General features: G+C 35.7%; 2 protein-coding genes across 2 annotated transcripts; both read left to right on the top strand.

Annotated features, from left to right (window-relative positions):
- Window positions 1-8,189: 8,189 nt before the first annotated feature.
- Window positions 8,190-15,383, top strand: LOC11423949 (uncharacterized). Its single transcript, XM_013611939.3, has 8 exons — window positions 8,190-8,541; window positions 9,491-9,698; window positions 10,210-10,732; window positions 10,812-11,063; window positions 11,180-11,371; window positions 11,461-11,535; window positions 11,647-14,151; window positions 14,776-15,383. The coding sequence occupies exons 1-8, from the start codon at window positions 8,253-8,255 to the stop codon at window positions 15,073-15,075; spliced, it is 4,344 nt and encodes a 1,447-aa protein (XP_013467393.2). The 5' UTR covers window positions 8,190-8,252; the 3' UTR covers window positions 15,076-15,383.
- A 4,636-nt stretch (window positions 15,384-20,019) lies between these two features.
- On the top strand, window positions 20,020-22,838 carry LOC11434478 (subtilisin-like protease SBT3.17). Its single transcript, XM_003590206.3, has 3 exons — window positions 20,020-20,275; window positions 20,525-20,622; window positions 22,596-22,838. Exons 1-3 carry the CDS (start codon window positions 20,055-20,057, stop codon window positions 22,667-22,669), a joined length of 393 nt encoding a protein of 130 aa, XP_003590254.1. The 5' UTR covers window positions 20,020-20,054; the 3' UTR covers window positions 22,670-22,838.
- Window positions 22,839-25,930: the final 3,092 nt, after the last annotated feature.

Below are 25,930 nucleotides of genomic sequence, written 5' to 3'. Positions count from 1 at the left end.
ATTATGCTTTTATGTCACAAACCTAAAGATAACAACACATTTACAATTAGGAGAATAAACTATAAAAGGTCCCTTCGTCCCATAGAAAGTTTTTAAAAAAAAATATTGTAACAGTCCGATTTTCGCTAGATTTATTTTTAATTGTTTTATTATGTGTTTATATGTGATTGTTTATCATTGGATGCATTTTAATGGGTTTAGAGGGTAATTTAGTCATTTTGAACTCAGGGGTATTTTGGTCATTTTATGAGTAAGGGTAAATTAGTAATTTTGATGAGGATTATTTTTAGTGTTTTAGTGAGAAACATTATTTTACTAAGTTACTAGTGTAGTAATTAATATTTTACCGTTAAGTGACCGTTGCTAGTATTCTACCGTTAAGAGATCATTAATAGTATTTTACCGTTGTGAGTGTAGAAACATTTTAAAATTGAGTTGGAGTGGATTAAGTCCACTAAGGTTTAGGGTTAAGCCCATTAAGAGAATAGACTATTTAAGGGTTGTCTTAAGAGAAAACATCACACAATTTTCATTACATAAAATATTTTGAGAGAGGTAGAGAGAGAAAGTGGGAGAAAAGAAAAAAAAAAAAAAAAAAAAAAGGGTTAGAGAGAAGAGGAGCTTGAAGATTCAAGAAGAGGAGAAAACCTAGGAGCTAAAGTGAAGCTTGGGCTGAATTGATCTAACTAAGGTAAGGGGGCTAGAATTCATCATAATCATTTAGTGCAAATTTTCAATTATTGTATGAATAAGTGCTTAATTGAGTAATTGATTAATTGTTCATAATTGTTAAAATTCGTGCTCCAATTATGATGTTATGTTTGAATGTATGAAATTGGTGATAATTGATTTGTTGTTGGTGAAATTGAATGATCAAAGTATATGAAAATGATATATGTCATATTATGCTCTAAATGTCATCTTGTGATATGTTGATGTTGAATTATGCTGAAATTCATGTTCAATTGATGTAGTTGCTGCTAAGTGATGTGGTTATTGATAATTCATGACTTGGGTGTGAATAATTCATGATTTGTTGATGAGAAATGAGTTGTTGTTGGTGACTTTGTAAAATGGGTTGAATTGGTCCAAATGTTAATTGTTTTCATGTTTGTTGTGTCTTTGTGAATCATTTTAGTCATATTGACCTGTAAACAATTTCTGGAAACACATTTGGGCATTGGGAGATCAAAATTGGGGATTTTGGGTAAAAAGGGGTTGAAACCCGTAACATTTTCTGCAGAACTATGAATGCTCGCTTAAGCGAACTATCATAGTGAGTTCTGGGTACAAGTCGCTTAAGCGAACCTGCAAGCGACCGGTAAGCGTACTTTACTGGTAGCTACTGGAACTCGTTCGCTTAAGCGAACTGATGAGCGACCAGTAAGCGAGACCAACAAGCGTACCTTTTAGGTGGCTACTGGAACTTGTTCGCTTAAGCGAGCATGCCCAGTTTCAACCACTTTAATTCTTTGTTCCGAGACTTAGGTGGCTAATCCGAGCTTTGTAAAATGACTCTTTCAACTTGTTTAACTACTGTTTGAACCCCTAAATCTACTGGAACATGATTAGCTTACCTAAACTTGAAATTTTCCGTTTTGGGTTGAAACTTGCACATTTTTGGGAAATTCGGATTTCATCGAAACAAACTTTTGCAAACTATTTGAGATTACAAGTTGAGCCTACGGTTCATATAGACTTAGGTAAGACTTGTAAGTTTGGTCAAACATCTTAATCATGTCAAATGTGATATTTCGGGTGGGAATGTGGAAAATGTGAATTTTGGGTTTTCTCATACGAACTTAAGTTATTCTTTGGACTAAGGTTTAATAGTCTACAAGTGGCTTAAGCTCATGACTGCATGATTGATTAAGATTGTTTGAGAGCTTTCAACTTGTCTATGTTGCTTTGTCGTGGGAATTATCAATGTTGGCCGTTTGCCACTTGATGCGGATTATCGGAAATGAGTCTTTTAAGTGAAATGTCTTATGACCTTTTGTGACCAGTTTTACATAACTACTTGAAGATGTGTGAATGGGTTATGATATGAATGATACGATATTTATCATGTGATATTGAATGGTGTTAATGATTATTGATGATTATGGTGATAATGTGATGTTGACTCTTATTTGTTTATGACCGAAATGTTGTATGGACGTAATTTCTTGACAATGCAAATGTTGTGGAGATCATCAATATATTTGGAAGTTGTCCTTTATATTGTTGTGAAATTTGGAGGTGATTGCATTGTTGAGTCCTTACTTGTATGTCCATGCATCATAGTCATGCTGAGTCTGGTAGTTGTAAAAGGGTTGAGCTCTTTTACTTCGTTGATTATGTAAGACGGATGTGAAATCTTACATACGATGTTTTTGTTGCATCGAAGGTGACGACCTTGAGGTGATTCGGTACCACATGCATTTATATGTCATGTTTAGGGACATAACATTTTGTCGCATAAGTCCTAAATGTGAAATGATTGACATACTTGTGATTCTGAGTGATTGTTGTGATATTTGGATTTACCATTATGTATTATTGTTGAGGTTGATTATTCATGGCAATTATTTGGAATTTGAATTGTTTCATTCATGTCTAACTGTTATGTGGATTATGATGATGTAATACTTATCCCCAATGGTTTGACCGCTACCTGTCTGTATGGATGGGTAGACGCTGTGCATGATTAATTGCTCCGGTGAGTTGATTGATGCTTGGTAGATATCTGGAGCTATCTCCGGTATCGGTTTAGTTGAGTCTAGGATGGCTCTGATCTAGGTGTCTGTTAGATTTTCCTAGATTTATCTGTTTGGATTTTACTCATATTTGGAGATTTCCCATTTTGTCGGGACTTGGAGAACTTTCATGATTATGTACTTTTGATATCATGGCAAGTATCTTGATTTATATGGTTTATATATATCCGCTGCGACTGTTGAGATTTTATGCATGCATGTTGATTTGGAATTTTGTATGATGACGCAGCGTCTATTTCTTGAATATATGTATTATTCGCGTGTTTTATAGCTTTAATAGAAATGGGGTGTTACACGTCTTACTTCCCTCATCTCTTGGCGACAAAGTGTTTATATGTATGACCCTTTTCTCTACAACGTTGGGGACAATTCGCCCTCTCATTCTTCTTGATCTTGTTCAAATCAATATATAAATAGACATTTTAAATTATTGCATACCTTTTTTTTTTGAAGAAAAATTATTGCATAATAAAATGAGTTCAAATTAAAATATGTAAAGGAAAAAAATTAACGTGAAAAATAAATAAAGGAAAAAATGAATACAATTCTTCTTTGTAGGAAAGAATATTTAAGTACATACATAAATAAACAAAAAAAGAGAGATATTTTAAAATATGTAAATGAAAAATTAAATACAATTTATTTTTGTAAGAATTTTTTCATGTAATAAAATGGATGGAGTCTAAGATGAGGAATCAGTTAAGTCCCTGACCGATGAACTATGAAAAATATACCATTAGATTTGTTCAAGAGTTCTAAATTTGTTTGAAATAAAATTATTTGAAATTAAAAAGAAATCATTTATACATGTTTGTACACAATAACGCCTACCTTTTCTTCCTCATATATATGCGACCAACTTCATCTCCCTCGCCCCAAACTTATATTATGGTTGACAAACAAAGATAAAGGAGTCCATATATTTTTTTTTTTGGTACAAAGGAATCCATATTTATACTACACCACAATGCCATTATCACCATTGATGAGTCATTTATTGCTTACTTTTATATGCTTTTTAGTTTAGTTTTAATTAGATTTTATTTTATTTTATTTTAGAATTATTTCCTTTTTAGGATAGTTTACTACAAATTGCATTTTATTTTATTTCAGGAATGAATATTGGATGGATTGAGTCTTGGAGCAAAAGAAAGGGACTTGGAGCTGATTGAATGCAAAAATACGAAGATTCAGAGACAATAATACGTCTCCCTCAAGTCAGAAGCTTGGCACGGCCGTGCCACCCTCCAGAATCACTTTTGCTGTTTTTGCTTAGATTTTAAGCTACTCTATTTTTAGCCCGAATGTAATTGCTTAGATTTTAAGTCAAATGTATGCTATAAATAGAGTAGCCATCCATCACAAATATTCATCTTTACTTGGAATTCAATAAGTGACGATTGCTTTTCTAATTAAAGTTCTTTTCTTTTCCTTTATTTTCTTGTCATTTACCTTTATGCTTTCTCTCTTCTCCCCCATGTCTACGATGAACATGAGTGAGTAGACTTCTCTTTGTCTTGGGATTGTTGGATAAGTCTAAATGACATAATCCTAATCAAGCAAAGCTCTAAGCCTTAATCTTATGTAACCCTAATTTCTTATCTAAATTCACCGCTTTAACATGGATCAACCATTATCAAACTGTGGAAACGAAAGTGGAGGGTTTGATAATTGTTTATCCATTATTCCAAATATCAATTCATAAAACGAAAGTGGAGCTTTGATATTCGAACAAGTGAATTTAGACAAGGATTGCAAAGGCAGCGAAATAGTCTTTGCAATCTTTGAGACATATAGTTTCGATCTTCAAGGGAACTAATAATAATCAAGTCAGCGAAATAGGCTTGGTTGTTATAGGAACCAAAATCTAATAGTAATCAAGTCAGCGAAATAGACTTGGTTGCTAGAGGAACATAAGAGAATCTGTCTTGAGAAATTAGGTCTAAGATAAAGTTATAACCTTTTAGTTTGGTTTGTGAAGGACTTGTCATTTAGATGAACCAACGATCCCAAGGCTCCTTTTATTATTATCTTTCAAACGCTTAAAAACCCCAACTTACAATTCTTTTCTCCTCTAATCATTTTCAAAGGTTAATTGAATTAAACTACTCCCTGTCGGAACGATACTCTTTTCATACTACTTCGGTAAGACCGTGCACTTGCGGTTTTATCTCATCAACAATCCACATTTTCACTCATTCACTTTCTAATTATTGCTTTTTTTTTCTTCGTTTGCTTGTGTTTTAGTTGAAGTTTTTTTTTTTTTTAATCAGCAAAATTTATTAAAAACCAGATCTCTGCTCAAGACGAACAAAGACTAATAAAACGGGAATACAATAAAAAGGCGCCGTATATAGGCGGAACACCTGAAAAGTAAACACCATGAAAAACCTCATGCACACAAAACACCTACATGGTCAAACCCTACCTGACAACCCCCATCAAAATGAACATCACCACCTAAAAATAGATTCCTTCACGAAACCACCACTAAAAAACAAAATCCATAACCATCCATCGCCACTACTCAACCCAAAATAACCCCCCTCTAAAAGAAACACTCTAGCCGTATCCCATAAGTTGAGCCGTTATTCTAAAGATCAATCAACTTCCACCACCTCACAACCTCCGGACCACCGAAAGAACACCATAAAAACCCAAAATCAAACTTGAGTCAAAGAACTGACTCTCGATCTCGAATCAAAAGCGATCGGCCCACCAGACTTCAGGACCCAACCAGACGGGCACCCCTTACCCTCGGTCCACCAGAGAATGTCAGCCAAGCAAAAATGCAGCTAGACGCCAACTTCTGATCTCGAAGCAAAAGTAACCGGCCCACCAGAGTCCAGCACACAAAAAGTAAGACTGCGGTGGTGCAAACATCAATAAAAAAGGAATAAATGCTCAGCTCGAAGGACATGCACCCTTAAAAACACCCTAAACACCTTAGCCACCCAAAACTCAAACTAGATGTAGCGACAACGAATATGGACCTGAATAACAGAGGCGGTCTCCAAAAGGAATCACCCACAACAACCGCCACAATAGCACCCTCCTTCTCACCTAAGCAACACCAACCACCCATTTTACTGAATCCCCATCTCCACCACACTTCAACACCACCACCACCCCTACAAATCGCCACCACCACCTCCACCTCTGCAACACCACTGTTCAACAGACACAAGAGCAAGACAACGAGGTTTAATGTCTCCAAGGAAAGCAGCAAACATCACCATAGCATTCTGAAGAATCAACCACAAAGAATATACTCACAAACCATCGAAAGAGACAAAGGCTACGCCTCCAAACCACCTCGCCAAGAAACAGGCAGCAACCCAAACACAAACCAAAAGGAAGATGAAACCCAACAACAGAACACGGGCAACGACGCCGGTCTGAAGTGGAAACACAACCTAGATCGTAAACAGACATCCGTCGGTAACAAGGAGAAGGCGTCTCGTGCCGAAGTAAACAACAACCAAGCCAAAAAACACAAGAGCCCAAAAAGGACCCAAAAAGATCTAAAGGTACATGAATGACTACCACCGCCAACACGGAGCGTCTATGCACCAAGCCCTTTCGGGCATTACAGAACAAATAAGGAACCACTCAAAAGTTACCTCCAAGTTGCACGAAAAAAGAACAACACCATCACAACACAACACGAACAACACAACACACAAACGACGCCAACAACACAACACGACCAACACCAAACCCAACCACACCACCGACGAGGTTCAAGCACCCACGACACAACCACCGCATCAGCGAAAACACCACAACAAAGATGTCTCCATACAACCCACCAACAACACACAACAACCGACATTGTTGTCTTCCCCTTCGCCGACGCTGGAGACACAACAAACAAATGTTGAAGGTTGAACACTAAAAGTGAGATTTGACACCGGTTCTTTCAATTTCTAAGTATTGAACACTAAAATTTAGTTTGACACGGGCTCTTTCAATTTCGAAGTATAAAAAATTCAACTCCTTATGTGATATGTATTATTCCCTTTCATGCCTATTAGTGCCATAGTATGATTGATTTAACTTTAAATTTGAATTTGAATAACTAAACCATTAAAATATGGAACTATCAAGATATCACCATTTGAGAGAACTGTTACATGGTTGGGAAGAAACAGGGGTGATATTGTTTGTGAACATGTATATATGCTCTCTTGTTTAAAAAAAAAATGTCTATATGCTCTCATTTTTATTTTCCACAAATCTAGAACGTTGATTTGATCTAACGATATTTTATATAGTCATCGGTGATGGACTTTCACTTTAGAAGTCACGGGTAATCACCAATAAATGAGGTAGATTTATTGAAGAAAAAATTATTAATAAGAATGCACATTATGAATGGAAAAGTAAAAAAGAAGGAAAATTGGTATCACATGTAAATTCACATTTTACATCAAGAGAGTTCTCGTTAACAAGAGTTTTTGTAATGAATCAAAATACTACATCAGATCACATTTATAAATAAAAGTGTTTTTTAAGTTCATTCAACATTTAATGGTCCCATAAGTCCATATATAGACCAAATATATTAAGTATGGAATGGTCCCATAAGTCTTAACTCAAATGGCAAAAATGCTGAAATTGTTAGGTTGAAGGTCATGATTGGGGTTCAAATCCCTGTACGTCCACTTTGTATGTGTTAGTTTACGATGACTTTGCCATCTCGTCTATCTATAAAAAAAAAAATAGTAAATATGGAATGAATCTAACGAGAAAGTCTTAGATGAGCACAACCGCAAATCAAAATGACATGGACACACTCACAAACATAGAAAAACTCAAAACGACAACAAAATTAAATGATATTAATTAAAGTGACTAATTTATTTTCTTTTTAATTTTTTCATTTTATGCGAGTGTGTCTAAATTTGTTTTATTTCGGGTTGTGACTTTCTCGAATCTAACAATTACATATTTGGTAATTTGGTTTTATCATATTATTTGTAGGCATTTTGCCGTTTTATGCTATTAACTTGGATGCTACGAGTTTGTTCGCAGATTCACCTTTTACGTTTTTAGCGATATTTCTATCTAATGTAATCTATTGATTTGAATGAACGAATATCATTTTGTTTTTGTAAAAAAAAAAAACATAATTACATATTTGGTTTCTAGAAAAGTCAAGAAAGATCACGAGTCATGAGTAAGGGGGTGAGGATTTCCTGCTGTAATATTTACACGCAGTTACACGCTGTAGCTGTTCTACACCGTCTGATCTGAAGTGAACGGTTAAGATCTGATATTGTGTAAAATTGTTGAAATCTGTGCTGTGAATTGGAACCGTCAGATCATGGATTGATGGCTGAGATTTGCTACTGCGGCAAACTGTGTGAATTTGCTACAACAGCAAATCCTGACCCGTGTTTAGAATAGTTTCAGGGAAGGTTTAGCTTTTTTTTTTAGAACATTATATCTCCCATTTTTTGGTTGTGTTGTGGTTTGCTGTAAGTTCCGATGGCGAAGTCATCTTCATCGTCGTCGAACTCTGAAAATTCCGGCGGCGAGCTTCTTTGCGTGGGAACGTTAGAAATCGCGACTCCGAAACCCGTTGGTTTCCTATGCGGCTCAATCCCCGTTCCCACCGATAACTCTTTTCATTCCGCTCTTCTCCCAACTCCACAAACAGTGAATGCTCCGCGTTACCGCTACCGGATGCTGCCGACTCAAACTGACCTCAATACGCCACCGCTTCTTCCTGTTGGTTCTGCTGTTCACTCTAACACCTCCGCCGGAGGAGGAGGAGGTAATTCTTCTTCTTCAATCTTGTCTCTTTCTTTCAGTTTCTTGTATTTTGGAAGGAACGAACTTTTAGGAATATGTAACCCTATGAGCTGGATCACAAGTTCTTTTTGGTGCTAATGGTAATCAATAAGTAAAGTTCGACTAAGAATTGTTTTATATGATCAAACTCATTCGTCATTGGTGAACTCATTAACCACTTGAACCCAATTGAATGATTACTAGAACACAAGTCTAAAAACACTTCTCAATTGTATATTTTTAGATTATATTCGTGTCAGAATGGGTATAAATCTTTTCATTCTTCAAGTTTCCGTTTCCTTGTTTCCATGCTTGTATAGATACTTTAAAATATCGGTTTGATTACATGTTGGATTAACAGTGGATTACTGATTGCAAATCATATATATACATACCTAGATGGAATTCTTTGCGAGGAAGGAAACGTTTACTTCGATATCGAAAACGAAAAATGCCTTATAACCACATAACATGTTCCTTTAGGAGTCAGTGGGTAGATGTATAGTGTTTAGCTAGGTAACAACTGACAAATGTTTTCAAGATCTTATTGCCAACATGGGATTGATTGATACTCACTCATCAACTTGAGGGGGGTGTTGTGTACTTGTGATTAGAAGTTCTAATCACAAGTACATAACTATGATTAGAACCTTTCGAAGTACATATTTATCTGCACAGACTTTTTTGGTTTCGTTTCTGTTATTAAGTTGATTTATTTCTTGTAGTTCTAGGTTAGTATTTATTGGTTGGCATCTATGTACATGAACTGTATAATCTATTATCTGTAATTTCATCATCATTGGTTGATATCGAAAGAAGAGGAGTGGTGAAATACTGAAAGATATCTAGTGGCATCCAGTTCTCCATACCAGAGTTTTATACTTTTCGTAATCACTGATTTTTCTGTTGTTTTGACATCGTTTCGGTGACAGATTTCCCATGGGAAAGCACTGCTGTTGCATCAAATTTCGCTAGAAAATGTGAGGCCCTTGCAGTGTCTGGTTTTGTCGACTATGGCGATGAGATTGACATAATTGCTCCAGCAGACATTTTGAAGCAGATATTTAAAATGCCATATTCCAAGGCTCGACTATCAATTGCTGTTCATCGCATCGGTGATACTCTTGTTTTGAATACTGGGTATTTCTTTTTCTGTTGCCGTTTCTCACTTCCACTATTTAATGTTTTTGCTTATATTTGCTGTTTGCAATTACCCTTCTGCTACCTGATAAGTTTTTCACTTCAGAAACTTGAACAATCTATTTTTATTTTTTTTTAAAAGCATTGGGAAATTTTGTACCACTTTCTGATTTAGAAGAAATTACTCATAGTTGCAGAAAATAGGCGTATATGTTTCAACAAGAAAGAAAATTTATAGACAACTCAATAGAATCATATTCTGGTTTTAATGCATCATATTTGATCCTGCAATCTAGAATGTAATGTATGACACTGCAGAGCTGATCAGTCATTTAGAAATTAATTACCTCTTCAACTTTTTTATTTTTTATTTAAGGTTATTGTGTTTGGTTATGCACATTTGTTAGATTGAATACTCCATAATTTTTGCAGTGCACTATTCGACTATCTTCATTTCTTTTATGTTTTTTGTGAACTTTAATGTTCATAATCATGCATTTGTGAACTGCAGGCCAGATATTGAAGAGGGTGAAAAGTTGATTAGGAGACATAATAATCAATCAAAATGTGCAGATCAATCTTTATTTTTGAATTTTGCTATGCATTCAGTAAGAATGGAAGCTTGTGATTGTCCACCAACTCATCATGTTCCATCAGAAGATCAATCAAATTCTTCCGTTTTTCCTGGAAACACACCCCATATTGTGGTACAGAATGATGATGTTGTACAATCTGAAGGATACAATTGCCATTCTGACTACTCACAGGTCGGACAAGACAGCTTATTTTGGGGAAGCAAGAAGAGTAGGAGAAATAAGAGTCATCCAGTTAATAAGGTGTCACAAGTCGGTGAAAAACCCAGATCATCAATGAAAGAGTCTGAAAAACAGAGAAACGTTGGTAACGATAGCTTTCTGAGGGTTTTATTCTGGCAGTTTCATAATTTCCGAATGCTCCTGGGAAGTGACCTACTTTTATTCAGTAATGAGAAGTATGTTGCTGTGAGCTTACATTTATGGGATGTCACACGACAGGTAAGGTTCATTCCTCTAAAATCATCACCTTGTTTTATATCTGGCAAATTGCCAATATTTGTTTTCCTTATTTTGATAGGTCACACCTTTAACTTGGCTTGATGCTTGGCTTGACAATGTTATGGCAAGTGTACCGGAGTTGGCCATATGTTATCATCACAATGGTGTTGTTCAGGGATATGAGCTTTTAAAAACTGATGACATTTTTCTCCTTAAAGGGATATCAGAGGATGGAACCCCTGCGTTTCATCCGTATGTTGTCCAACAAAATGGTCTGTCTGTTTTGAGGTTTCTTCAGGATAATTGCAAGCAGGATCCGGGAGCTTATTGGGTACTATTTTTTATTAATAATACATTTAAAACATTTGATGCTTTTAGGTTTGTTATGGTTTTTAACAAATTTGTTGCCCTTAGTAACGCTACGAAGCATGGCTTTGAATTTTTCAGCTTTATAAAGGTGCTGGTGAAGATGATATACAACTTTTTGATCTTTCTGTTATTCCGAAAAACCACTCATCCAACAGTAGTGATGATGCTTCAAGTTCCATGCCGTCGTTAATCAGTGGTGGTAGAAGTGATGCAGTATATTCCCTGGGAATTCTTCTCTATCGAATTGCTCACAGGCTTTCACTCTCAATGGTGAGGAAGAATTGGACCTATTTTTGGGTTGATTCAGCTTTGAGTGGTTTATAACAGCCAACGACTAATTATTATTTCTTTTGCTACAGGCTGCTAAAAATAGGGCTAGGTGTGTGAGGTTCTTTAGACAGTGTTTGGAGTTCCTAGATGACTCTGACCATCTGGTATGTTTTAGGAATAACATGATTGATGTCTTACCTGGCTCTGTTTATGTGGTACTTCCAATTATTCTCTATTGAGATGACTGCATTTCTGATAAATATTTTGGTAAACAGGCGGTACGTGCAATTGCTCATGAACAATTTGCGAGGCTGATTTTAAATTATGACGATGAGTTGAAATTAACTCCCGAGTCTCTAGCTGTAGAATGTGAACTATCTGTTACTGAAGCCAAGGAATCGTCTTTGGATGGTGAAAACAGTAATTCTGAACTTGTTGCCCATGAAATGTTTGATGTGCATGCTGATGGCAAATCCGGTGAACATGTGAAAATAACTGAACACTTGGAATCAGGAGGTCCTGCGAAGATGGTTTCTGAAGCTCACAATCCTGTTTCTGGGGAGTTAATACCAGTCGGCAACACAGAATTGAGCAACCAACGAGGAGTTGAACCATGTTTGTCTTCTGATGTTAGGTCTTCAGTACGCGAAGTATGTCCAGTTTCCCCACCTGTGGTTCAGACTGTTGCTGATCCAATCTCATCCAAGTTAGCTGCTGTACATCATGTTTCCCAAGCCATCAAGTCTTTGAGATGGATGAGGCAGATTCAGAGCTCTGAACCAGAGATGATGGATCAACTCAATAATAATCATGATAGTCCATCGTCACCTTTTAATGTTTCAGTATGTGCTTGTGGAGATTCCGATTGTATTGAAGTTTGCGACATTCGAGAATGGCTTCCAACGTCCAAGTTGGATCATAAGTTGTGGAAACTTGTTCTTTTGCTTGGAGAATCTTATTTGGCACTAGCAGAAGCATATAAAGAGGATGGCCAACTTTATCAAGCCTTAAAGGTTATACAGTTGTCATGTTCTGTTTATGGATCAATGCCTTCACATCTTGAAGACACAAAGTTTATTTCTTCAATGGCTAGTTACTCATCTTTACAGAGAAAACACATCAATATGAATGAAAATGTGACATGGCTGGATGATAAAGAAGATGAGACATACATTGAAAGGAAGTCTTCTACTTACCTTTTCTGGGCCAAAGCATGGGCATTAGTTGGAGATGTTAAAATTGAGTTCCACAGGATAAAGGGTAAAGAAATCTCAACGGAAGATTTAACAAAACCTGCTACCAGAGAACTGAGAATGTCATCTGAGGTTGTGAAGGAAGTAAAAAGATTGAAGAAGAAGCTGGTGCAGTTGAATCAGAACTGCAGTTCATGTTCCTTGGTAAATTGCAGTTGCCAGAGTGACAGAGCTAGTAGTGGGAACAGTGCAAGTAGTAGTAGTGTAGAGGTGACCATGACTTATGGTAGAAAGCATAGTAAACGACTGTCTTCTAAAACTGCCAATCACTTGCCTGCAAGAGACTCGGGAGACGAGTTCGTTCAAAACAAGGAGAGTAGAAAAGATTCTGACACTGAAGATTTTGAGCACAGTAATTATGGTGGAGACCTGACAGAAACTCTTGAAAATAATAGGACTGGAGTTGAATCCTCAGCTGCTATGAAGTCTAGAAATGTCGAGGGATCTTCAGAGATGGACAAATCATGTTCTAGTGTTGTCTCTCAAACTGAGCTTAATTCTAGGGAAACGGGTAAAGCGAAAATCGGTGGGATATTTGAGTACCTAGCTGAACCTCTAGTTGGAGATGCAGAGCACAATCTATTAGCTTCTTTGAAATGCTATGAAGAAGCTAGAAAAGCATTGTTTAAACTTCCATCTGGTTTGTCGGAGTTACAATCTGTGATTAAAAAGAAAGGGTGGGTTTGCAATGAATTGGGGCGAATCAGAATTGAAAATAAAGAACTGCATAAAGCTGAACTGGCATTTAGTGATGCTATAGATGCATTCAGAGAAGTTTCAGATCACACCAACATAATATTGATAAACTGTAATTTGGGACATGGCAAACGGGCACTTGCTGAGGAGATGATATCTAAAATGGATAATCTTAAACAACACAATATCTTCCAAATTGCGTACAATCATGCATTGGAAACTGCAAAACTGGAATATAAAGAATCCCTTAGATATTACGGGGCAGCTAGGTTAGAACTAAATGCCATTAAAGACGATGCTGATACTGGCACAAATGGCTTAAGGAACGAGGTGCATACACAGTTTGCTCATACTTATCTGCGACTCGGCATGCTTTTGGCAAGAGAAAATACTACAGCTGAAGTTTATGAAAATGTATCATCGGAAAAGACTCATTTAACTCATACCAATTCCCATGGCAGAAAAGCTAAAAAAGATCTAAGAAAGCATGAAATTTCAGCTAATGAGGCCATCAGGGAAGCATTATCTGTGTACGAGTCCCTGGGGGAGCTACGCAAACAGGAGGCTGCATATGCTTACTTCCAGTTGGCTTGTTATCAGAGAGACTGCTGTTTGAAATTTATGAATTCCAGCAGTAAGAGGAATGCATTGGCAAAAGGTGAAAACAGCATGGTGCAACGAATCAAGCAGTATGCATCTCTTGCAGAGAGGAACTGGCAAAAAGCCATGGACTTCTATGGCCCCAAAACACATTCTAACATGTATTTAACCATTCTGATGGAGAGATCAGCTCTTTCATTTAGCGTTTCAAGCCATTTACACTCCAACGTGGTATTTTCTTGCACTTCTTTCACATAGTAATTTGATTTGGATTAGCGGTTCATTATTTTTTTGTTTATTTTTTTTAGATGATGTAACTGGTAGTTTTTAAACCATGAATAGTAGCATAGTAGACATGGTAACTTGATCTGTTTTCAACGCCATTGCAAACTTAACTTGTCCAATCCCTAGCAACGTAAAGATGATAGAATTCTTCAAATTTGCTTCTTTATTTCCAGCTTATGTTTTATCCTAATTGAAATCTGGTTAGTATGTGTCAAAGGAGTGGGGTTGAATTGTTCAGTTAGATATGAACTGCTTATTTTTTTTTTTGAAGAGCTGGACTTCAATTATCTCCTTTGATATATTATTTGGAATCGAAGGAGTGTGTCAAAGGAGTGAAGATGAGAATAAAATGATGAAATTTCTTTTAATTTGCTGACTTACATTTTTTGGAATCAATTAATTGCCCTAAACCCAAAAAAATTGTATGTGGTTCTAAACTATTATTTAAAAACCTTTAAATAGTTTTATTGGAAATTTTGGTATTTGATAGATCATGGCGTCCATCAATCGGTTCCAGACTTTCAGTGTATATTTCTGTATTTGTTGATTACTTCCTAAATTTTGTTTCAGATGCTGGAGTCAGCTTTGGCTCATATGCTTGAAGGACGCCATGTTTCAGATAGAAATGCGGACACTTTCAGTACTAGCTATCCTGAACTTCATGCAAAATATTGGAGACAGTTGCAGGGGCTGTTGAAGAAAATGTTGGCCACCGTGCTTTCGTCGAGTGCAAATAAATCTCTCTGCCAACCATCTTCAACGTCGAGCAAATTTGGTGATAGTCAAAAGATCAAGGAATTGTACAAGATGTCCCTGAAGGGTACTGACATGGTCCAACTGCATACCATGCACACCTTGTGGACAACATGATAATAAATGCATCCAACTGCAACCCATGTACAGCTTGTGGATATCATGATAGAAAGTTTATCCTGTCTTTCTTTTCTTGTTTATATCTGTTCTAAGTAATTTGTTTGCCACCTGTTTCTGATTATCTTGTATTGATATAATAGGATTTAGGATTACAGCCTTACTGTGTGTGCTGCGTTACTGGTGTAGCTATTGTTGTTGTTGCGTTGTATTTTTGGGTTCGGACCAATCCTTTAAGCCCATTTTAGTATCACAACACTGACAGTTATAAATGTTCTATACAAGTCATGACAGTTGGCTAGTATAAATACTGTGTTAGTGTGTTGTTCTTCTCTTATCAGTTTTTGCATGCTCACATTTATACTAAATTGCCAATCCTCCCTAAAGCTGTAATTGACTCTGTTGACCAGGATTAAAGATTTCTAGTGAATCAGTTTGAGAATGTATCTTTTATTCAATATTTGGACTAGGAGGCCTTTGTACTCTGAAGTTTACAATCTTGTAGGTCTTGCAAACAGCTTTGGTTCTAAAACTTGGTCGGGGAATGCCCCAAATCACGTAGGCGATCCTTATTCTAATGGTGTTTTTACCTCCTATACTTTCTCAATCGCGCATGTAGCCATGTACCATCAAAATATTTGGCTACTGCTTTCACCTCTTGTAAAAACTCTGCATGTAATTATTATTTTTTTTAAATACCTTCAATTGGAAGTACACTTCTGGCCTTGTATAAGACATGATGTTGGGTACCTTCAATTGGAAGTACCTTCAATTTGGCTACTGCTTTCTCTACTTTTTACATATTAAAATTAAGAGTTTGTGCATATCTTGTTACATTGAAGTATTGCACTTTCTCACCACAAAAAAAATAAAATAAAATTACTTTCTAACAATGAGCAGTCAAATAAATGATTCAGTGTTAAATAAATTATGTGAAGAAGTGCTGGCAAGATTTTCAAGAGCAGCTTGCAAGTTCTGGAGGACCTCTGGAATACGATTTCCTTTAGAAATCCCAACCCTTTTGTCTCTATTGTCCAAAATAGGATTTTGGATCAAATGCTGATTTGTTCCCCCGCCTGAAGCCATCTCAAACAACAATCTCGACATCAATGGCTAAGGTTGTCTTCCATTCAATTATTTGGGCTTGCCGGTGGGTGCCGATTCTAGAAAGGTTTATACATGGGAACCTATGTTGGATAAGTTGAGAAATAGGCTTAATTCTTGGGGGAGTAAATATGTGAGCCTTGGTGGTAGAATTGTCTTGCTTAATTCCGTTTTGAATGCGATTCCTATTTTCTTCTTGTCTTACTTGAAAATGCCGGCCAAGGTGGTGAAATTGGTCACACGGATTCAAAGAGAATTTCTTTGGGGTGGAACCAATGGGGGGAGGAAAATTTGTTGGGTAAAATGGAGGAAGATTTGTCATCCGAAAAGTAAGGTTGGTTTAGGAGTGAGGGATGTGAGGTTGGTGAATATTAGTCTTTTGACTGAATGAAAATGGCGGTTACTCCAAGAGGAGGCCCCCCTTTGGAAAGTGGTGTTGAAAGAGAAATATGGAGATCGCATTTCCGGTTTCTCACCGGAGGGAGGGGCAAGGTGGCCTCGGTTTGCTTCCGAGTGGTGGAGGGAGTTGATGAAGTTGGAAGGAGGAGTGGGAGTGGATTGGTTTTCAGTAGGGTGGTGAGAAAGATTTCAAATGGGAGAGGTACAAGGTTTTGGAGGGATAAGTGGATAGGGGACCAAGCCTTAGAATATGCTTTTCCCCGGCTATTCTCTATTTCTTCGCAAAAGGAGGCTTATATAGAGGAATTAATGATTTAATCGCTAATTTATTGAATCTCATTGAAGGGACGTTGTTGGGGGACGGGGAGGATAGATGGCTTTGGACACCGGAAGAGGGAGGTTTGTTCTCAGTGCGCTCTTCCTACAAAGTTCTTGAGGATATCGTCCTTTTGGAGGGTGATGTGAATGATTTTCGACAATGGGTGTTCTCTAGTCTTTGGAAGAGTCCGGCGCCGTCTAAGGTGGTGGCATTCTCTTGGATGGCCATTTTGGATCGTATTCCTACGAGGTCTAATCTTGCACACCGTCACGTTTTGGCTCATGAGGACAACACAGTGTGTGTTTTGCGTGGTAGTGAGATTGAAACAACTTCTCATCTTTTCTTGCATTGTGAATCTGTGTCGTTAATTTGGCGCAAGGTGTTTGATTGGTTGGGAATAAATTTCATCACTCCTCACGACTTGTTCACTCATTATGCGTGTTGGAGTGATAATGCGAATCCTAGACGAATGCGGAAGGCATTTTGGTTGGTTTGGCACGCAACGATTTGGTTGATTTGGAAGGAAAGAAATGCAAGGATCTTTAACTTACAAGCCAAGAACTTCGATGACGTGGTGGACGAGATTAAAGCGGTGGCTTGGTTTTGGGCGCTGTCTAGGTTGCGGATTGCCTCTTGCTTTTTTTATGAGTGGTGTTGGAACCAACATGAGTGCCTTTCTAGGAAGCTCTAGGAGTTTTTGGCCGATGGTGTGACAATTTTGGTGCCTTACATGTCCGTCTTTTGTGGATAGTTTGGTTTTGGTTGTTTTTGCTGCTGGCTTGCTGTCGCCCTTCAGCTTTGTTTTTGGGTTCTGGCTGTGCATCTGCATCCCACGGTTGTGTGGTGATGTTATGCCAGACCTTCCTTTTGTATCACTCTTAACCTATGTACTTCTTGTGCAAGGTCATTAATGAGAATATGTTGTTTCAAAAAAAAATCTCGACATCCACTAATCTTGGGGCAAACCAATTAGTCTGACCCACACATGTGTGTGTTTGCTTTAAAATTCCTAGACCAACTTGAAAATTGCAATAAATTAGGTTTGAGATTGACGAAACCAAGCGACCAAACTCTACACATATCTTTGACGAAAATAAATTTGAACTCAAAAAAATCCTTACCTAGGGAACTAATCTTCCAATTCTTGATTTCTTCCAATAAATTCGACAGCTTCTTGTGGAGATTGCGAGTCGCGAGAGGTGGATCACCTTTTTGAAGTGTCAATCGACCGTTCGTTTGCATTCTCCGATCCCTATTCGTATTCACCTTGGGAGGTTTTGATGCTCATGCCACCTTTGAATGTGTGTGGAGGAAACTGGCTCAATTGAATGTCACAAGTATGTGAAACGACTTGAGTAAAGAATTTTTTGGCTGATTGAGAGAGCCGCCACAATGGCCGGTGGAGCCAGAAAATTCGAAGGACAAATCATTGAATCCAGGAACAAAGAACAATGGAAAGTTGTCAAAATCACTATAGAACAATCATAATTGACGAAGTACACGTGAAAATCCAGAATTGCGTCGGAAACCGAAAAAGCTCCAATGAAGTAGTTACGATTGTTGGAGAAAAACAACTATCGAGAGAAGTCCAATCAATATCAAACCTTAAAATGCTATCTTATATCTTATTTTTTAAATGTAATATTTTATTGTATTAACTGAATTATAACCGCATATTCATATATATATATATATATATATATATATATATATATATATATTGATTCATTTATTGTATGCTAGAAAATAATGTAAATATCCTTAAAAAAAATAATGTACACATTGCACCATGTTTTAAGGAAAAAAAATGTTCGGTATTTATTTAGAATCAATTTTTCTTTTATGAAAAAAGAATTTGGGTAAGTGTAACCCAAACTAATCCAACCTGAAAATGACGGTTTGACACGTTTGATCTAATCCAATATTAAAGTTGATGACGATCCTACCAAACTTAGAGTGAGGTTTCTTACACGATTTAGATTATAACGGCTCATGTACAACCATATACGCAATCAAGAAACACACATCCAACTAAAACAAAATCAATGTCGTAGCACATATGTTGATTAAAAGTTATTCTCAAATAATCAATCATCAACCATTGTCAAACCCACCCAAAAAAAAACCCAAAAAAGTGGGTTGGGTTGGGTGATTGGGTGGATATGGTTTTAAAAAATGAAAAACCCATAAAAACTAATGAGTTTTGGGTAAAACCGAACTCATACCCAATAAACCAACTTACCCAATAATTTCCAAATTTTAATTTCATTTTCATAGGGAGGAAGAAGAATAACAAATGTTTTGATCATAAATTTAGTTTAATTTCTAAAATTGACACAACACATCCTCTATATTGAAAATAAATAAAAAAAATTAGAGTTACAAATTATGATGTTGCAATTTATAGTTACTTTGATGCTAAAGCAATTTTACGTCATCCAACTTTAATTTATTTCAAGTATTTGATGATCAAATTTTTTATTTAATATTAAAATTTATTATTTTATGATGCTAAAATATAGTGAAAATATGTTACATAATTATTTTAAGAAAATAAAAAGTTGAAATTTTTTTATGAAAAAATACAAGGACTCATCATTTAGTCATTTCATATTAACAAAAAAAATTTGGGTAACCCGCTGCCCAACCCAAACCAAACCGGAAATTAGTGGGTTTGCCCAAACCCACTCATTAATTTAACGGGTGGATATTTTACCTAACCCAAACCGGAGTACCCTATATGGTTCGGATCTTGGGTTTGACCAAACCCAACCCAAATCAACCCACTTACACTGATATGCATGAAATCTGTGATTCTTGCACCAGACTCAAGCAAATACAACCTATAAATAGAGTTTAACCTAACCCTAAGTAAATGTTAAAATTCATGATTCTCTTACCAAACCTAAATTGGGATTCAGGTTACATAGTTTTGATCAAACTTGACCCGTGTACATCCAGCCAGTCGTATACATAACGAAGAAGCACCGACATATGACACCAAAACAAAAGAAAACAAAGCAACAAAGTTAAGTAAGTTACGAAAAAGTATATGCCTTGTGTTGTGAGAGTTTGAAATTTATTTAATTAATTAATTATTGTTTCTTAACAAATAAGTAAATAAATAAAAGAGGAAAAAACGAAGACAAAATCAGACATGAACATTTCGTCGTTGAGACCATTCTCGTTCTTTGTCATCTTCGCACTTCTTCCTTTGATTATCATCGCCATCGCCATGTCTGATTCAACACCCAAACCCATCGATTCCGATTCTTCATCTTCTTCCGCTCCTGCTGTTCACATCATCTACACCGAGAAGCCACTGGAAGAGGAGCCTGAGTCTTATCACATCCGAACCCTCACTGCGGTTCTTGGCAGGTACCTCTTTTTATCAATTCATTTTCATTTTTTTATGCTTTTTCAATCAATCTTTTCTAAAATTGATTTTACTTATTATAACTCACTTGCATGCAAAAACATATGTATGAATTCATGTTTTTATTTTAGATCAAAAGTGTTTGTGTTTGTGTTTGTTTTTGTGTGTATAATTTAATATGTATATAAAAAATTATAAAAAGTCAGAATTGGTTTACAAAGTCAAGTTGATTGATGTATTCATTATTGCAGTGAAGAGGCTGCAAAGGATGCTTTGTTGTACAGTTATAAGTCTGCAGCTAGTGGTTTCTCTGCTAAGCTTACTCCTCACCAAGTTGAACAAATTTCAAGTAAGTTCATTTTTTAATTTCCTCTTGTAATATTTTTCTTTCAAGATTATTATTCCTGTTGATGTTTTGTTCCAGATTTTGTTTTGTGGGTTTTGATTTGGAGTAGTTTGTAGTTTTATCATTATGATAAGATTTTATAGTTTGATGTTATATGTCCGCTTTGTGTTTTATTGAATACTTTTTGCTTGTGGGTATATAGTTCGGTGCTGGATAGTCGGACCAGTGCTGAGGAGTTGATTAAGCGCAAATATGCTTTACTTTACTTCCCATTAACAACAAAGATTTGACCCTACTCCTGTAAACAAAGATAAAAGAGAAACTTGCATGCATCTATGCTTTTGTTAAATCAGTTTTTTAGCTAATTGTTCTCTTTGCAACTTTTTGATTGTGATTCGAGACTGTTTTGGAACACAAAATTCAAATCTGCGTGCTATCTCATTTATCTTTTGTTTTTGTTTTTTAGTAAACCCTCAATTTAGTCATCCAAGTATCACTCTCTCCTACTTAGCCCCTAAAGTATATGAAAATTTGTCATGGTAGTCTCTGATATTAAGATGGCAGATGCTAGAGACTAATGGGATATATTTCCATATACTTAAGAGACTAACGAGATGAATTATCATATATTTTAGGACTTATCATTACCATATACTTTTGGGACTATGAGTGATGTTTGAAAGACTAAATTAAGAATTTAATATTTCTTTTCTTCCTTGATCAAGCAAACCTATAATATCAATGTCATATTGGTTTTGTTACCTTGGTATTCCTATGACCTATTTACCTCATATCCTAGCACTGTCTTCATATTTGTGAAACATTCTCTGGATGTTCTTCTATTATGAAAAGGGATTCATATTATCATCTGATGGAAATTTGACTCCTGAACCACATTGTTAACCTCAATTCTAGCTTCTTAGGAACGCATGAGACACCTCCCAAACTTGTCAAGCTCTGTGTGTATGGTTGCACCAAAATGTACTTTACACACTATGGATTCCTCTGCCCAAGCTCTGAGAGTTGTTGCACTGCGATCATAACAATCAGATTCTTTCTGAACAGTATATGACGACTCCTGCAAGAACGTGGCGTGTGAATTCTGGCTTTATTGCTGTCAGTGTTATTAAATAGCAGCCATGGCAGCTTGATGTAGATTTTTCGCCAACTGGAATGGGAAATTTTGTGAAGGATGGTGGCACCATGGTATTTCATGGCGGAAATAGCTGCTTAAAACAGCAGAGTTTTGGCCTTTCATCATGGTCGATTATCCACAGTCGATAACACATCTCGCCTCGTTGTTGTGTCTTGGGAAGATCAAGGAAACAATTTTAGTTATTATAATATATTTTAGAATAAGAAACCATTAATAAGTTTTCTAATGATTTATGAGTAGCATATATCTAGAGAGAAGACTGGTAATCGGTGAATTGAGGTCATTTGTCTATCATTAGTCAATTGTTAATTTTTCGGTTGTTTCATTCTCTGTTATAAATAGTGTCCATATACTTTCTTTTCCATTTTTTTTGTTGTTTCGAAGTGTTCAAAATTGCGGGCCAATGGATAGTGTTCACTTTGTTTGTCAGTTCTCACAAATTATCTTTGTTCTAACAGTTTATTGCACTGTTGTAAATATAGATCCTTGTTTTTGGTTCTATCATGAAGTTATTTTCACATCAGTAATTCTCTTGAACATGAGAAGTATTAATCTTGACCATTCATACATGATTATTTGTTCTAGATTTATTGTTTTCTCATAGGAATTGTTCTCACATAAGCCAATGTCTCTATACCATACCCACACATATTCTATTATAATTATTTTTATTAATTTTTTTAAAGAATTATTGTTATTATTATTTTATTTTTTTGGTGTTGTATGTATGCTTGATTTGATATTTCTTTTAGTTTTTCTCATTTTGGTAAATGTGCTTTCCATTTTTGTAATTAACGTTTTTGGGTGTCTTAAATTGCAGAACAACCAGGTGTTCTTCAAGTTGTTCCAAGCCAGACAGTTCAGCTCCATTCAGGACCAAATAAGCTGCACTAGAGAATCTATCTTCATTTGAAGAGGAATGTGGGTCCAAACTGTTGACTATATATCTTGTATGAACTCACCCAAAAATATTATCTATACCATGTATAAACAAGTTTGGCTCAGACTGCGCTATATCAATAATAACATGGCTTTATAATATATTGTTAATATTTTGGATGCATGTTTGTTATTGTGGAGCTTAAATTTTGTTGAACCATCATCGAGAGCTTAATTAGATGTTCTGTATTGCAAATTATCGTTGTTCTCTACTGTGCTCCAGCAATGTCGACTATCGGTTGATGTTCACTTCCGATCAGTACATAAAAGGAAAAATAGATGGATTCTTTTTAACATTTTTAGTTTTCAAGGTAGAGATTCAAACACATTAATGCAATTTGAGGGATATTATTTGACACACACAATTGATATCACAATTCTAGAAGAAATTAGATGTTAAACAAAAGTAAAATTGTGGTTAATTATATTCATTTGAAGAAGCTAAATTAGCCTACTTAAATTGACACTGTGTGAAATCAAACTCAAAACCTCGAGGAATAGCACACCCTAGGTCACAAACTAATACCATCAAACCAATATAAATGAGTTTATATTTATTTAATTGTAAATGAATATTACAAGATATCACAATAAATTTATTGATCACAATAAATTTATTGAACACATTTAATGATAACTTTATTTTTGAATCAAATTAATAATAGTTTTAAAAGTCATTTATCACAATTTTAAAGTGTGTATTTGAATACAAATGGATATCATATATCATATATATTCAAACAACTAAAAATTATGAATATTTAAACACAATTTAGATGGTTATTTTGATTGAATATTTAAAAATTATGGTTAATTATTATGTTTACTGTCTAGTATATATGATGATGACATAACATTGACCAATTACAATGTCACAATCCTTATAAAAGTGAGAAAAAAGGGTCGCTTGTAATAATATGGTTGGTCAATGTCACCAATATCACCGATTCTATGTACTTGCTAAGTGCTAACCTGTGAGGATTAATAAGTTCTGGCACTTTATTATATTCATTAACCTTACCTAACATAATTAACCACGTTATCAATGGTACTCCCTCCGGTCACTATTATAAACAAAAGTATATTTTTTAGATTCATTCAATAAATGATGTATGTAGTGTATATATAGACCACATACATCCACATACATCATTTATTGAATGAATTTTAAAAGTCAATTTTTGCTTATAATCGTGATCGGAGGGAGTATTAATAATTGATTTATTTAAGAAATTAATTTCTTCTATTGAATCTTTTTTTTTTTGGGTAGTGAGGATCATAGGAAAATGGTTTGGATTAATTGGAACTCGATTTGTTTACCAAAAGAAGAAGGGGGGGTTGGGGTTAGGAAGGTGGGAGCTTTTAATTTATCATTGTTAGGAAAATGATGTTGGAGGATGTTGGTGGACAAAGAAGGGTTGTGGTATCAAGTGTTAAAGGCACGGTACATTGAGGTTGGGGGGCAGATTAGGGAGGGTGATAGAAATGCTTCGGTGTGGTGGAAGCTGATTTGTAGAGTGCGTGAAGGCGTAGGTGAGGGAGTTGGGAGTTGGTTTGATGATAATGTTCGAAGGAAGGTTGGTGACGGGAGGAACACCTTATTCTGGTATGATACTTGGGTAGGGGACACTCTGTTGCGGTTAAAGTTCCCTAGATTATTTGATTTGGCGGTGGAGAAGGAGAGTAAGGTTGAGGATATGAGGCGGTTGGGGTGGGACGGTAATGGTAATGCGTGCGTTTGGCGTCGTCGTTTGTATGCATGGGAGGAGGAGAGTGTGAGGGAGTGTGTTGCTCTTTTATGTAACATTATTTCGCAGGACAGTGTTAATGACTATTGGAGCTGGTCGTTAGACCCGGTTCATGGGTATTCGGTGAAAACAGCTTACTGCTATATTACAGACACAAGTGTCATGGCTGACAGGTCTCAGGTTCACGATGTTTGGTCAAAGCATGTTCCGACAAAGGTGTCTTTATTGGGATGGCGTCTTCTTCACAATCGCCTACCTACTAAAGATATCTGGTTCAATGGGGTATTATTATTCCAACATATGGCATGTGTGTGGCTGATTGTAATGTCTCAGAAACAACTTATCACCTTTTTTTGCATTGTAATATTTTTCGAGCTCTTTGGTCTGATGTGCAGACTTGGCTGGGAATTTATTTGGTCTCTCCTGGTGAGCTTCGACACCATTTTATTCAGTTTACCAGGATGTCAAGTTTGCCAAAAACTACTCATCTTTTCTTTACAGATATCTGGTTTGCTACTATTTGGGTGATTTGGAAGGAACGAAATAATCGCATGTTCCAATACACGACAAGTACTCCATTTACCCTTCTTGAAAAAGTTAAGATGCTTTCATTCTTAGACCATTTTTTTTTTCCGTCAAAAAAAAAAAAACCCTCAACATCCACTTTTTCAATTCCCAACACTCCACATCATTTTCTCTCTCTTAATTCAACACCCATTCAATTTTTACCTCTCCAATTGGTTTTTTCATTCAACACCCTACCCTACCACCTTTTATTTCTTATTCTTATTTAATTTTATATTTTTGTTTTTATAATTACATAAAATTACAATTATCGATTATAATTAAATTAAAACGAAGAAACACTTAACAATTTTTTTTTGTAAAAACAAAATTTATTTAAATAATTTATTTTTATTTTCTTAACATAAATAAAATGCAATACAACAAACTAAATAAACACTAAAACTTCAAAAGAAAGGCTAATACAAAACTAATAATAAGATTAAGAGAGTGAAAAACTTGGTTTTTTTTTTCTGTGTCCAAATCAAATGATCCAAGTCTCTATTTATAGAGAAAAAAAATTACGAATTTTGGTAAAAAAAAATAAAATTATTTGCAATGAAATAATTGGGTCCAAATTATTAAGAAGATAAAAATCTGAGCAATCAAAACAGGCAGCATCAGCTTATTCTTATTATGGTTGGTGGAAACATCCGCTTTCTTATATGGATGTGTTTTTGTAATTTTGTTTCTAGGTTGTTCCTTTAAAAGGGAAATCCGACTCTGTATTGTATTAACTTTGGTGGTGTTCCTATTTTGCGCGTCTTGTGTAATTCAAAACACTTTTGAGTATTTATATCATTTTGATTTATTAAAAAAAAAAAAAAAAGCATTGTGATTGTGATGCATACACGTGTTATGGACTTAATCTATCTAATTAGAATATAAATATCTTTGTTTGAAA

The sequence above is a fragment of the Medicago truncatula genome, chromosome 1, assembly GCF_003473485.1.
Source record: "Medicago truncatula cultivar Jemalong A17 chromosome 1, MtrunA17r5.0-ANR, whole genome shotgun sequence".
NCBI classification, from domain to species: Eukaryota; Viridiplantae; Streptophyta; class Magnoliopsida; order Fabales; family Fabaceae; genus Medicago; species Medicago truncatula.
Note: the sequence above shows the minus strand (reverse complement) of the source record. Positions and strands in the feature narration are given on the sequence as shown.

Excerpts from the sequence above, each read along its gene's own strand:
- LOC11434478 (XM_003590206.3), top strand. The coding sequence starts at position 20,055 with ATGAACATTTCGTCGTTGAGACCATTCTCGTTCTTTGTCATCTTCGCA. Across the intron at positions 20,276-20,524 it reads CTCACTGCGGTTCTTGGCAG|TGAAGAGGCTGCAAAGGATG; the intron begins GTACCTCTTTTT and ends TCATTATTGCAG. Across the intron at positions 20,623-22,595 it reads CCAAGTTGAACAAATTTCAA|AACAACCAGGTGTTCTTCAA; the intron begins GTAAGTTCATTT and ends CTTAAATTGCAG.
- LOC11423949 (XM_013611939.3), top strand. The coding sequence starts at position 8,253 with ATGGCGAAGTCATCTTCATCGTCGTCGAACTCTGAAAATTCCGGCGGC. Across the intron at positions 11,064-11,179 it reads AGGATCCGGGAGCTTATTGG|CTTTATAAAGGTGCTGGTGA; the intron begins GTACTATTTTTT and ends TGAATTTTTCAG. Across the intron at positions 14,152-14,775 it reads GCCATTTACACTCCAACGTG|ATGCTGGAGTCAGCTTTGGC; the intron begins GTATTTTCTTGC and ends ATTTTGTTTCAG.